This window comes from Gavia stellata, chromosome 7, assembly GCF_030936135.1.
Source record: "Gavia stellata isolate bGavSte3 chromosome 7, bGavSte3.hap2, whole genome shotgun sequence".
In the NCBI taxonomy this organism is placed as follows: domain Eukaryota; kingdom Metazoa; phylum Chordata; class Aves; order Gaviiformes; family Gaviidae; genus Gavia; species Gavia stellata.
In genome coordinates, this window is record NC_082600.1 from 31,494,975 (window position 1) to 31,509,267 (window position 14,293).

The following is a 14,293-nucleotide window of genomic DNA, read 5'->3' on the forward strand; positions in this document are numbered from 1 at the left end:
AATTGCCTTTTTCACTTTTGAAGGAGGATACACTGAGATGGGATTGCAGGTGTTTTGCTTTTGTTCATAACAGGTTCATGTTTACTCTTTTTTGTTGTTGTTCTAGTCTTTTCATGAGGATACAACACAGTCATCCAGTTTGTGCCTTGAACATAGCTACTTATGCAGAGACAGCACATTCTTTTCCTTAACAATACCTTTGTAACATTTAAAATAATTCACCAATTATATAGAGGTACGCTTGGCACTTACTTGAAACTAGAAATTTGTGCCACCACCACAGAAGACTCTGCAATCTTGAATATTGACATTTTTTAGCATGAAATACAGAGCTGTTGTGGAAATGGCAGCTGCTCTTTTCTAAACTTCAGAAAAAGTTTCTCTGTGTATTGTATGATGGATTGAGGGCTGTTCTGAGGTTATGCCTGAAGGACTGAAAAAACCATTGAAAGACAAGGCTGACAGTCCCCTAATCAGTGATATACTAAATGACCGGCTGGTTCAAGGTAGCAGAGCAGGGGGACTACTTCCAGTTACTTCTGAGTGTGCTCTGAGACAAACTTCTCATGCCCATATGTTTGCTGTGAAAGCACCTCCAAAACATACTTTCAGTTTGGATGTGAGTAAGGGTTTATAAGCCATTTTTGACATTTTCCATCCATGTGTTCAATATGGAGAAGACAAATCTTCTGGAAAGCAAAAGGTATATTACTTATACAGTTCAGGATACCAGTCATGACTTTTATCACGTCATTTTTATAATATCTTCAAGAATGTATCTGCTGCTGGTCACTGTAGGTGGCGTGCTGACAGCCAACTGGAATAAAGACAAAAGCAGGCTTTGTGGTCCATATGGTAGAGACCTGGCCATTTTAAGAATGACTGTTTTTATGTGAGATCTCATCTGCTGACTGCAATTAAGTATTGTACCATTGTAATTAAATCCTATCAGTCTAGGGGCTATTAGAAAAAAAAAGTGTTGGTGCAGAAGAGACATTCTTCATTTTTCTTATATTACATTCGCTTCATTAGCTGAGATCGCTTGTTTCTAGGCTCAATTCTACATGAGAGTGGAATGAAACTTAACCACTCAAGAAATCTGTTCTGTTGCATAAGGGAAACTTTTGGAAGCCATTTTTATTTTCAGACAATTTCTGGGTAGCAGCCTTCATAGATTTAATTGGAATTCTAACTGTTCTGTAAAAGAAAGGAAGGAAAATGTCAGAAGCACAAAAAAAGTGCAGTGTGTTCCATATTATATGGCAAAATGAAAGTTTTGCAGGTATTAATGAGAATAGTTATATAGCATCCCTCTTGGGGTATGTGTGGTATACTTTTGCAATGATTCTACTTCCAGAAATGTTTTTCATTGTCATGCCTCTTTCCAGAGAAGTCTCCATTATCTCCTGGGAATTCAATTATTGATGGGTATTTATTTTTGAACACATAAATTTTAACCAATTTTTGCCAGTAAGATCTAAAAATTGAAATGATCAGGTATTATTTGAAAGATTGTGTTTTAGTGTTTAACTGTTTAAATGAACAGTTCTGCTTTTGATAAGTCATCTGTAATTACAGTGTTTACTTTCCTGAGCATGAAGGCTTTTAGTTTTGATTTCCTTTTAATAAAAGTGGTACATGTCACCTCAGAGTATAAGAAATTGTTTCCTAATGCTTACTTTACTAAAAAATGGACATATTTGAAAATTATTTAAGTTCTAATATGCCTTTTTAAAGATTGTAAACACTTATATTTTAGTAAGTTTAAAAGCATAGTTTTTGGGGACGGGGTGGTGGGTTTTTTTTAAATGTTCTACAATATAGCTGCCTGCAGTCCCAGGAAGGACTCTTTTATTGATTAAAAGCTGGTTATGTCTTGCATCATTGTGGATCGTTTTCTTTAAAGACATTCTATCACTGAATTTCACTTTATGATTGAAGCTTGACTTTTTGACATGCAAGCTGTAAGGTGGAAGCAGGAATGAATTTATTAATTAAAAAAATTTAATTATAACATACCATTCTTGTTTGCTAGTGTCTACCTCATGAATTCAATGCACATATAATTCAGTATGCTTTGTTTCTAGAGGCATGCTTGTCTAATAAGGGTAATATACATCTGCAGTTTCATACAGTGATGGAAGCATTCTTGCTCTTGTGTTTAAACATTTTATACAATTTAAGTACCATTCAAAAGCAGGGAAAGTTAATTGTTTGTTGCACCCCCATTATGAGTTGTCTGTACTTTTCCCCTCATTTTTAAGCTTATTTTTTATTTGCACTCTGTTTTTCAGTGTTAAATTGTTTAGTATAGTTAAAGTTGTATAATATTATTAGCAAATGTTCCATTCATATGTATTTTGTTTAATCGTTAATGTTCTTTTAACATTTGGCTTGACTTCTCAGTAGGGCTGTAAGATGATATTTTTTTCTCTCCCACAGGAAATTGTAGAATAGATCTACAGAACACAAAGGAGTTATTCTTTGATTTAGTGAATTAAAACTGTTTGCATGTAGTTTTCAGATTCGATGTATTAAATCTTTCTTTTGATTTCCAGAAGATCAATTTTATTAATATGCAAAGACAAAAGCAAAGCACTGTATTTATTTTAAGGAGGTCCCGTCAGTAATTATTCTTGTTTAATTAGTTTAATGGATTTTTAGACTTCACTCAAGTCAAGCGGTAGCAATCAAATGAATCTTTGCTGCTGACGTTAATTTACAGGAGTCAACAGGACAAAACTTCACGACATGATAGCTGATCTGGGCGATGATGAGATACCCCACATCCCTTCAGGAATCATTAATCAATCTAGGTCACCCTCTTCTAGAATGACTGATCATGAAGGTGCAAGAGCAGAGGAAGGTACAAACAATTCAGCTACTTATTATATTTCAGGAGATTTCTGTTAGAAAGCACACGCTGTAATTTACTGTCCCTTCTATAAAGCTTAATGCAATTGCAGATTGCCACATTTTTATTTTATTTGCAATTCTTCCCAAATGGTTTTATGAGAACATGGCTTGAGTTTCTGTGGCTTATCGTAACTCACCATTATTTCATAAGTATTTTTAAACAACTTCAGGTACAGCAGTGTATTCTGAAACTATGCATTATTAAATCCCTGTTTGCAGACCCCCCCCATTAGCAAAACCTTTTACAAATAGGGTGTTATTGATTGAGGAGAAAAAAGGTGAGTATTAACATTGGATACACAGTTTGCATTTTAAAGTGAAATTTAAAAATGTGTGAGACTAATTTGTCTCTTTTCCTCAAGTTTAATGTTCTCTTTTTTAAAATTCTCTTGGTCTATATACACAAGTGTACAAAGACACTATTTATTTCTTGACAAAGTATTGGTTTCAATTTCAGGATTATCTCGGGCACTGGAAGTTAGTGGCAAACTATTATCTAAATAGTCCAAAATCTAGTATTCAGCTTTAAGTTTTTTGTTTTAAAGGGACGATTTTCCTTGTATTAACTTTGAGATTAGAATACCGTTATGTAAATTCTGTCCTCTACTCAGAACATACTCATTCAAAATACTCAGCTGAATTAGTATTTGGCTCCTTTATGATGATCTCTGACCCATAAGCCCTGGCATGGTATCAGCTATACCATAAGTGGAAAGAATTTGCATTATTACTGGTCCTGATAATCTGTTGGTTGTCTTATTCTTCCTTCACCCCTGCTGCCACAGATGCCTGTCGTCAGGGAAGCAGAAAAATAGAAATTTTGCAGGGAGGTTTTTTTGTTGCTCTCCCAAACTGTTATTTTGCAAAACTGTTTGTCTTTCCACCTTCTCTTCTACTGCCTTCCCTTTCATCTTTGTTTTTATTTACGACTTAAAAATGAGCCAGTATCAAGTTTACCTGTGGAGTGCAATTGAAAAACCTCCTGGTGAAGTTCCATTTGCTAAAACTTGTGGACTTACATTTAGGTTGTATTTAGGCTTAGTATTTACATGCTTTAGGTTGCCTTTTAGCCTTGTTAAGGTATTAAGGACATGGGACCCTACAGTTACAGTTCACTCAGCCTGTCTTAGGCTGTTTTTCTTAGGCCGTACATGTGCAAAGGAGCACAGATGTTTGTTGTTAAGGACAGGCCATGTAGCTGTTGTCTCTTTTAGAAACTTTACGTCTAAAATAATATTGGACAAAACAATCTTTCTGAAGAAATAGATGCTAAATTTCAATTTGATAGGGATCGACTTTATTGCCTGGTTCCTGTAGCACAAACACTCTGCTACACTTCAAGTAAAGATTGTTCACGCTATTTTCAAATAAACTGTGCCTTCAGGATTATATTTTCACGATACTTAATGTGTTCGTATGTTTTCAGCTTGTCAGTATAGTTTGGGCTTTATTCATTAAGAGTAGTAGTATGAATGTCTCTACCATCATATCTGCTAATTGTGGTTTCTGCATAATTTTTAAAGTTGAATATTAGAGTGCAGAATTTCTGATCAAACAGCAAAATTTATCCTAAATACGATATGGCTTTTTAAGTTTTAGTTTGTACCGTGTGGTACAAAGCTGCAAGCAAACAAGCTTAGTGTTGTCTTTTGAATTCCTTCAGCTGTGTTTTAAAAGCTAAGTATTTTGCAGACCACTTTAGGCATTCTTGCTGGGACACACTAGCCTCTGCTGATGAATGTTACCAAGCCATAATGTACTTCTGACTGCACATAACGTTTATGCTACACTCTGAAGTGTTACAGTTCTGAGGTAGTGGTTGATATTTTTGTTTTCATACAGAGAACAAAGTGTTATTAAGCTCACTTTTTTCTTTTTTTTTCTTGAGGGGAGGAGGGGGTTCAGGGCAGAAAGTAAACTATGGTTTTAGTTGGCTGGGAGTATATCTTTTATACTTCTGAAGGTGTGTTTTTTTGGTTTGTGGTTTGTTTTTTTTCACTCTCACGTGCCTGGTTAAATATGATGAGAAAATTGTTATACTGTAATTACACTTTATAGTTTTGGCCATAAGAAATTGGGGGTTCCATTTCACCATACTGCATGGCTTCCAGAAACAGATTCAACTGCAGCATGATTCTCCATCCAATGTACTGTACAGAGAATTATTATTTTCATGTGTTGTTTTTCTTTTTTAATATCTGTTGATTGTGGGTATGTCAATCTATAGAATGACAAAAAAATAGCAGTAACAGCTAATCGCTTGGGCATTAACTGCTGCTTTTGGTGTACTATGTATTAACTTTCTGGAAAACAAGATAAAGATGTTCCTGGCCTATAGTAGACAACAACAGCATATATGAACATACATATTTGATTAGAGATTAAAGCAGTTTCAGTCTGTACAAATATTACTGCTTGATTTTGACTTAATTATGTATGATGTCAAGAACTTGAGGGTAAGAAGTACTGGTTAGGATTGGCCAAGCAAATATTTAATTATTGCATTTTTTTCACCTAGTTTCACCTACAAAGAAACTTGTACTATCATTTACATTTTTACTTGGTATTTATTGATTGCAAACTCAGTTAAACATATATATTATGCTGTGAGGATAATATTGTATTGTGTCTGTTAGAAAAATAACTGGACTTTTTTTAAAGAGGAGAAGCATTCAATAAGTAATTTATTAACTATCATTTGTATATATTGATGAAATGTTTTTGATATGCGGAGTTGTGGGTCTTATTTTTAGTAGCTGTAACATCATGCATCTTTCATTGTATTACTTTTCTGCATTTTCTTTTTATAAAAACATCTTGCAACCATTTTTTCACAGCATCACAACAGAGATGGAATGTGTCCTCAAGTTTAAAATGAGCATATTACCTCCTTTCTCCAGTGATCAGCAGCTCTGTTCTATAATGACTTGGGAGGTTTGACTTGTAAATGGATACTTTTATTTGGGAGGCTAGGACCTTGCCAAGACAGTAGAGGCAAGCCAGTTTTGGAAATTCCAAATAAAAGTATTGGAGTCTTTCTGTGGGAGACAAAAACAAAAGGGAAAAAACAACAAAAAAACCCACAAAACCAACCAACCAATGACAACAACAACAAGAACAACACTAAAACCCCCTCTGTTTCTTTTGTAGCCTCTTTTTTTTTTTCTCCCAATCTTTTCTGTCAGAAAAGAACCAAGAAAAACTTGGTCTCTGAAGTAATTGAGGGGCTAATTGTTATTCATTTGAGTATGTCACAGTTTAGGTTGTCTCAGAGAATTTTTTGTGATTTTATTTTATTTCTTGCTTCATATAAAGTATTGTTTGTATCTCACTTAGCTCAGACATTTTCACTAAGAAAGCAATCTTTAGAAATTCTGATTTCATCTAATAAGCATGGATGACTGGATATCCCCTCACCACCCACCACCACCACCACCACCACCCCCCCCCCCCCAAAAAAAAAAAAAGCCCCAAACCCAAAAAACAACAATAAGGGAAATAGGTGGGAACATGGAAAATAATTAGGTGTTTTCTAGGAATATGGCTTTTTCTGAAATATGAATGGTTTGGAATAGACTGTTAAATTGTAAGTTTTAGTTAAATATTAATGAAAATGAAAAGCTTATTCATATAAGGACATGGTAAGCTCTTCTGGGCTGTTAATTTAATGTAGCGTTCTGATGAGTCAAGACCTTTGTATGGATTGTGAATGTTTTGAAAAGAGGTGATTGTGCATAGTTAGAATACTATTTGCTCTTTTTATGCAATTGTAGGAACAGCAGTCTTTATTCTTATATAGATTATATTCTTAGATTCTCACAAACAGTTGTGTTGCCTGTGCAAGTGCTACATTTTTTAAAAGTACAGTAGTTCTCAAGTGTTAGAACTTGTTTTATTCTTGAAATGGTTTTCTTGATCTAGCTGGGCTGGCTCCTCTTAGCGTAGCCATAGCAATGATGCCAGCCATCTATAACTTTACACTTGGTCTTAGTTACTTTTCTTCAGCTGGAGTGGAACATAACTAGGTTACCATTCAGATAGTGGTGATAAAGATGCATGTTTGGAACAGGAATGTGTTGATTATTAGTCCTTTTGTTTGGAACTATTTTTGTAAGACAAAAAATAGGATATGGATGTTTTTCAGAGCTGGAAACTTCATTTTCTCTGAGTTTCAAGGTTTTTCTGAGAGGATTAGAGGTAAGGGGTGGCATTAAAGTGAGACCGTAACTCTCTCTGCCAAATCAATGAAATCCAAAAGTCAAGGAAGTTTAATTTTTAAAGATGTCAAATATGATTTAACATATTTTGCAGGTGATTAGACTTAGCTGAAGTTCACACATAGCTAAAGTTTAAGTACTCCAACTAACAAGTGTCCCAATTTTTGCACGGAAGGGAATAGTGATAAAGTAAAAGCAGCTTCTAAAATATGCTAAAATAATACAATGTTTAAGCCTTTATTCCTGTTCCTTACTACTAAATTGATATTTGTGGGTAGAAGGAGATATATAGAATTGTTGAAGAGTATAAGGAATATGGGTGAATATTTGAAACTTTGTTTTTCAGATGTGAATTGAGAATGAATAGTTATATATAATTTGTATTCATTCTAAATGATAATTAACAGAAATGTTCCATTTTAATTTGGGGAAGACACAGCTAGCAAAGATAAATATCAGTTAAGTGTATTTTAAATTAGAATCCAGAAGCATCCTGAGAATATAAGAGAGGGAATTCATGAATAACAGATGTTCTCAATTTTTTAATCTCCTGAAAAAAATCATAGAAGAGAGATAAAAAATACTTACACATGCAAGTAGAGATATTTGACTAGTATAAAGCCCAGACTTCTTTGCAAATGGATAGAAGGCAGATAGCATGGTGTAGTGAATGAAATATTTAGCTGAGAATTTGGACACCTGGGATGTACATTTGATATTGCAATGTAAAGTAACGTCAGTCAAGTCACTTGTCAGTAGTATTGAGCTGTATACTATATATGTAAAGTAAGTTGAAATCAAATGACAAAGCATGATACAAGAATTGTTTATTTAATATATGTATGTGTGTTTGCACATGTGTGCGTGTTGTCATGCTCTCTTTTTTGTGGGGGCAGTACATAGTACGTACAAGTTCAGTTCTAAACTCTGCTTTGCTTTTAAGTGATGAATAATGCAGTTTTTCATCAGTTTGAATTATTACATTAAGACTTAAAGAAACTGTTTTGTTCTTTGTAGCTGAGCCAATAACGTTTCCACCTGGAGGAGGCAAGTCATTTATTATGGGTTCTGATGATGTGTTGTTAAGTGTACTGGGCCTTGGAGACCTTGCAGACTTGACAGTAACAAATGATGCAGACTATAGTTATGATGTAAGTGCAATTTTATTTTAAAATTCTTCATACGGTTTAATTTAATCAATAATAGTTGGGTCCCTTCTCCTCCACCCTGAACATTACAGATGCAGAGAACAGGGATTTCATTGGCAAAAACTATTACTTGGGAGGAGGAGGGAGCACTTTGTGAATGGGCTAAGTAATTTGGGTAATCAAAATTGAGATTACGCTGTTTGTTTTGTATGTAGATAATTTAATTCAGATTTTGTCACTGGGGGAATGTGTTATGGCATAGAATACAGATTGATGTCTTAACGTGAATTTGCTTGAACAAAAATAGAAAGTATACACTGATATGGAGTATTGAGAAGACATGGCATAAAACACAAATATTGATATTAACTTATTTCTTTGTTCTCCCTTTTGTGTTTATGTAGTGTTAACAGCATAGACTGTATATAGTAGTATATTTCAGATGTAAGCTTTTAGGATGTATTTCTATTATAATCCAGAGTGTTCTGACATTCCTTTGACCATATTCATTAAGCTACTACCAATAGTGTTATATGAATTTTTCATTGGCTGGTAACATTTGATGGCTGGTTAGGGAAATGTTCAGGTAAGTCTTACGTATTGTATTGTATTGTATTTAAAGTGTCTTGTGGTTTTGGGTTGTGGGGTTTTTTATTATTGTTGTTGGTAAAGTACCTCTCTGTTTCTGTAACTTTTCAAGTTAGATACGTGGTGTTTGTACTGGAAACCATTACAAGGGATTTTATTAAAATCTTAGAATCTGCAAAGTGAAGAATAAATTATTTATAGGTTTTTTACAAGGTCCGAAAATACTTGTGTGTGACTACACACCTTTTTTAATCATAGTTGTCCTTCAGTATTTATAACTGGTAGGATTATTAATAGCTGTAAGGAAGTAAGAGCTAATACTTACTTTTCTCCATTATTGCAGGGTGTTATGTTATATAGTTCTATTTCCTGAATAACAAATGAAAATTTTCATTATCCATCCTTCTGTTACTGAACTGTATAAAAATAAATGAAAGAGCTTTTTTAAATATTTGGAGTACTTTCTAAATTTGTGTAATATATCATCCTGTTCACAGTAAAGATTAATCTTCAGGTCGTCTGTTTCATTTCAAATGACGTAACACTTCTGGGAAATCAGATAAGTTAATATCAGAGTTCGATTTCAGCTCTTTGCATCTTAATTTTCTCAGGATTTTGCCTTCTGTCTAGCTAAATCTGTTATGTAATGACACGTAAAATGTGTCTGATCGAGGGTCATGTACAATTGCTTAGAAATTTATCACTGTTTGTTTTTTTTGAAGTTTCAATAAAATCTATGAACAAGTGGACTTCAAAGAGAAGTTTTTCAAAAGCTTCAATTGTAAATGCTTTAAGGCAGCTTAAATCTGAAACATCCAGAACTGGGTATTCCTAACTACTACTCCTAACTAGTAGTAAATTCCCCTGGGAATTATGAAGTTGAATAGTTTGGGGGTTTGTTTTAGATAGTGTTGTATTTACTTGGTTGAATAATTTCTAAATGTTCCTGTCTGTATCTTCATTGAAGAATTAGGATAAGTTTGGTTTAATGCTAACTTGCATGAGGAAAAATATTTATTTTAAAGCCGTTTAGAATCTCAAATCAAGCTTCTGAACTTGTCAATTGATTAATTTTTTTAAGTGTTACTCCCATTTTAAAGACAGTAAATATGAGGCATCAAAAACCTAAATGGTATACTTTCAGTAGCGAGGCAGCTGCACTTGTGAGATTAGATCACAAATAGTTTTTGCAGTTGCATTGTGTTCTATGTCTGGCCTATCCCTGAGCTCAGAACTTTGAAGTATCAAGGTCTGGTGGGTCACACTTGCCCTTCATTAAATCTATAAAGGTAACGTGACAACATTTGGCTCTTAAGGCACATGTTCGTAACCACAGAATGTTCCGATTCTTTTTTCTTTTAAAAATCTAAAATATTTGTTAAGCACCCTTCTTTCCTCTTCTGCCCACCAAAATCCCAAGTCAGCCTGTGTGCTGGACAATTAATGCATGGACTAATTAGTATGGTGACCCTTAGGGTCGGTCTGTAATACTGTACTTTGCATGGCTTTATTCTTGGTTGGCTATTTTTAACGTCATGAGAATAATTATCAATCATAATTAATAGCATAAATTCCAGTATCTGTACAACTCCAGTAGTAGCAGAATACTCTATATCTCTATTATAGATTATTATGATCTGTTGTTCTCCAGTTAGCTCTCCATTGAGAATTACTATATACATAGAAGGAACAGGAAGTTCCTGGGCTGAAAAGATAGCATTCTGGAAGAACAGTGAGAAGAAGCATCACTAGTCTTGTACTTTTTCTTAGGCATTTTTTGTTGTTTTTAGCTGCTGTCAGAGGCCGATGCTGAGCTAGAAGCATCTTAGATCAAAATAATGCAATCTTTAGTATATTCTGATGCCATAATGGCCAATACATGCCATACTTCTTTCTGTGCTAAAGAGGTTGCAAGAATGTCTTTGATGTAAAAGAAGGAATTTGTGATGTCTCCTTCAGAACTCTAGTAGTGTAGGGAAAGTTGGTCTGTAGAGGATGGCCTGTGAGAGGCTTTCAGAAGCAAGATTGGTTTTGAGGAAAATGTCATGTTTGACTGCAACATTGCAACTTTGCAATATATTGTTATCTTTAATATATATAAATATAATATATGGCTTAAATAAATGAATATAATATATGGCTTCTTCATAAAACAGTGTGTAGCCATTTTGCTTATTCCAAGAAGGAGGAGTATTTACAGGTGAGCCAAGAAAAGCTCAGGAAGCATTACAATGATTGGATATAATTGACACCAACTGATGAAACGGTTTCAGGAGAATCTTGTGGTACTGTGACAAACCTGACAATACAGTTTTTATTGTGCAAAGCGCAATGCAGAATAGAACTTGGGAGTTGCCTTTGCTCTTGGGAATCGTAAAGCAGAGAATAGAGGTGATAAATACGCAAGTATGAAATTCTGCCTGAGCTAAGAAGGATTTTGCAGCAGAAGGCAGTACCTCACAAATTTGTTGAAGGTTTGAAGGTGTCAGTGATCCTGTAGGTGAAGATGATCTTACTGTTTCAGTGTAGTTAGATTTTCAAAATTTTCTCATCGAGACCCTTCATTGGAGGCTCTTTAATTACAGCTTGGTTTGGGAGGTGTGTGGGAAGAGGTTATCTCATGCTTTAATACCTGGCTAATATAGGAGACAAAAGATAGAAGTAAGTTTTTTGCTTTCTTACTGGATCATTCATCAAGTAGGAATGAGAAGCAACTGACCATAATTGTCACTTGGTTTCCCTGCTTTTTATCCAGTCCTTCTTTCCCAGGGCTCTTAGCATATCTGCTGTCTTTTAAAGCATATCTGAAAAATGCGTGGTGGCTTCTGACTTTGTGTGTCAGGAAAGGTAAACAAAGACTCAAATAACACAGATGGAAAGGATTTTTTGGATGTTTTTATTTAAGAAGGGAATCTGTCCTGTCATGGATATGAAGAGACTGAAATTCAGATGCTATTGGTTATCCATCACAGTGTTCCTTCAGGTTAAAAGTTTCTTGATAGTTCTTAATTTCTGAAGTTGTTTCCACATAACTGTGGGTCTGCAGTGCTGTAAGACCATTTCTTACCTTGTATCTGTAATAGAGTACTTGTAGGACATCTTAATTTCATGCCCATATGAATTTAGCTGAAGCCACCTCCTTTTCCAGTAAATCACCAGATAAGCAGATAATGTTAAACTAAGTTAACGTTTAAGTGAAACAATAAAAAAACCAAACCCAAAACACTTAATATTCCCACTCCTTGCATTTTGCTCCCAATAGGTCCATGCTCTTCAAATAGTTTGTGTGAGCCATTATAGTTCTTTATATTTACCTCAGTGCCTGTAGTTGTTTGTACCCTGAGGGAGTAATATTGTTACCAAATCAAATGCTCCCATTTGTATATTCTTGGATTCCATAGCTGCACAGGATGGTGGTGGTTTTCTGCTGTAGGACTGGCTGCAAAATGGAAAGGCCTCGTTTATCGGAGCATCTAAATTTGGAAATCTCCAATCAGTCACAACATTATCAAGAAAAAAGTAACATTAAAACATTAAAAGACTGACTACAGTTACTAATTATTGCTTTCTAATTCCTCTGTTTGCTGTCAGTGAGTAATTGATTGAGATAGGGAAATACACATCTCTTTACTATGCTGTAAGGATTCTGTTGATTTCAGGTGCAAGGAAGAGCTTCTTTTCCTTGTGTCTTTTGTTTTGGGTTGTGTGGTTGTGTTTTGGGGTTTGGGAGGGTTTTGTTTGTTTAACTCGGGTGTAGTTTCTTTCAGTCTGGTTTGCTGGTGGTTTACAAGGCAGAATGAATAGGTTGCTTGCCTGTGTTCCCATACAGACAAACAAAATGAAGGCAAAAAGGGATTTTTATTATGTTATATTGAACAAGTATTATAAAGCAGGCGTTTCCAATTCTCATTGCTCTTCTAGTCTGTTTAGCAATTTCTTGTGGTGTATGGTTTGTATGTTTTTTTATTTTGCTCTAAGTTTAAGAAGAGTTTGTGATAAAGGTTTTTTAGGATATGTAAAGTGTTTAATGTATCCTGACCTAGACAGAGTTTTTGTTTGGGTGTTGGTGGGTGGTTTTGGGAGGGGGAGCAACAACTCTTGGTTTTGGTAGACCCTGCTATTCTTAGCATCTACCCTGTGGCTGTTTGCTGACAGGGGACTAGGATCAAGGATTCAGCTGATCCCTCTTGGTCCTGCTTAGTAAAGTCCACCAAAGTTTAGGAAAAAAGGGAGAAGGAGCTAGTGAAGCTGTATGGTTCCATAGTCTGTCTTCTCATGACTTTCTCTTATCTTTTGGCATTTACAGTAGAACATTGAGACTCAACGGGGCAGTGTGTCCATGTCTTCTGTTTTAAGAGGCTTTTGAGATGTCACATTTTAGAACTTTGATATACAGTGTCACGTTTTATTTCTTTTCCATTATACCTCTGGCCCATTTTGTATCTCACATTTATCTTCTGTAATCAGCAAATCCTTTTTCCAAGTCCTTGACTGTTTTGAGAGGTGTGGGAGTTTTTTGGAAATATACTACTGGTTAGCTTTTTTTCTTAGAGGTTGTAAGGATCTCTTTTTAAAGATGTGTCAGTTGTTCTCTTAGTCTTGCAGTAAGGATGTCAAGATTCATTGGAAACATGGATTGGGGAAAAGAATTTTAAAAAAATTGGTTTATATATGACTAGATTTCTAGGAGGGTGTACATGGTGTCTTCCAGAATAACCAAGATGTTCAAGTCTGTTTTAAAAAATTAAGGCTTTAACGCTATACTTAAGATAGGAAATGTACCTTGGTTTTTGTAACTTCTGTAAATTCTGTACCTTGCGTTTTAGCAGATTTCCTCTGAACTGCGGAGAATGACATTACCATTGCAACAGCCATTTTAACAAAAAAAGACTTAATGAACTCTTTTTCTTTTTTTGAAAAATAAGGACCACTGTATTCAGATCTGGTTTTCTTCAATGACTCTTCATCACAACTGTAACAGAAATCAGCGTGGTGTGAATGCACGTTGCACCCAGAGAATCAAGGTCTTCTGTCTAATCTAGGACATAGCAATGGTTAATTTTAGCACGTGTTGTTATTTCAAATGTTTGGCTTTAATTTCTCTAAGCACCAGACCACCACAAGTGTGTGAGCCAACATGAGTTAGTCAGGTGGATGAATATATTACATAATGAGGATTAAAAATATCGAGGGACTCTGCTAGAAAAATACAATTTTTTTTCCTTCCTTTTTTCCTTCTCTTACCCACTTTAGATTCAAGGAGGTGAATAAATATGCAGTTTGGGCTGAAATCTATCAAGTTTAATGCAGAACTCCAGAATTCCACTATGTTCCCTGAAACAAAAGATGACTCTTTTTATGAAGCTTGTATATAATATGCAGTGTAGTGATAAATAACTTAAATCTCAACAAAAAATATTGCGG

At 34.8% G+C, this 14,293-nt stretch overlaps 1 protein-coding gene across 2 annotated transcripts in view; it reads left to right on the forward strand.

Annotated features, from left to right (window-relative positions):
* The window catches only part of STRN3 (striatin 3), a 68,454-nt gene that overhangs the window by 41,214 nt on the left and 12,947 nt on the right, over positions 1–14,293 (forward strand). The window contains exons 9-10 of one of the 2 annotated variants that reach the window (XM_059819350.1): positions 2,726–2,866; positions 8,151–8,284. In XM_059819350.1, coding sequence (XP_059675333.1) covers positions 2,726–2,866; positions 8,151–8,284 — 275 coding nt within the window. The remainder of the gene's footprint in view (positions 1–2,725; positions 2,867–8,150; positions 8,285–14,293) is intronic. The other variant, XM_059819351.1, reaches the window with a different exon arrangement.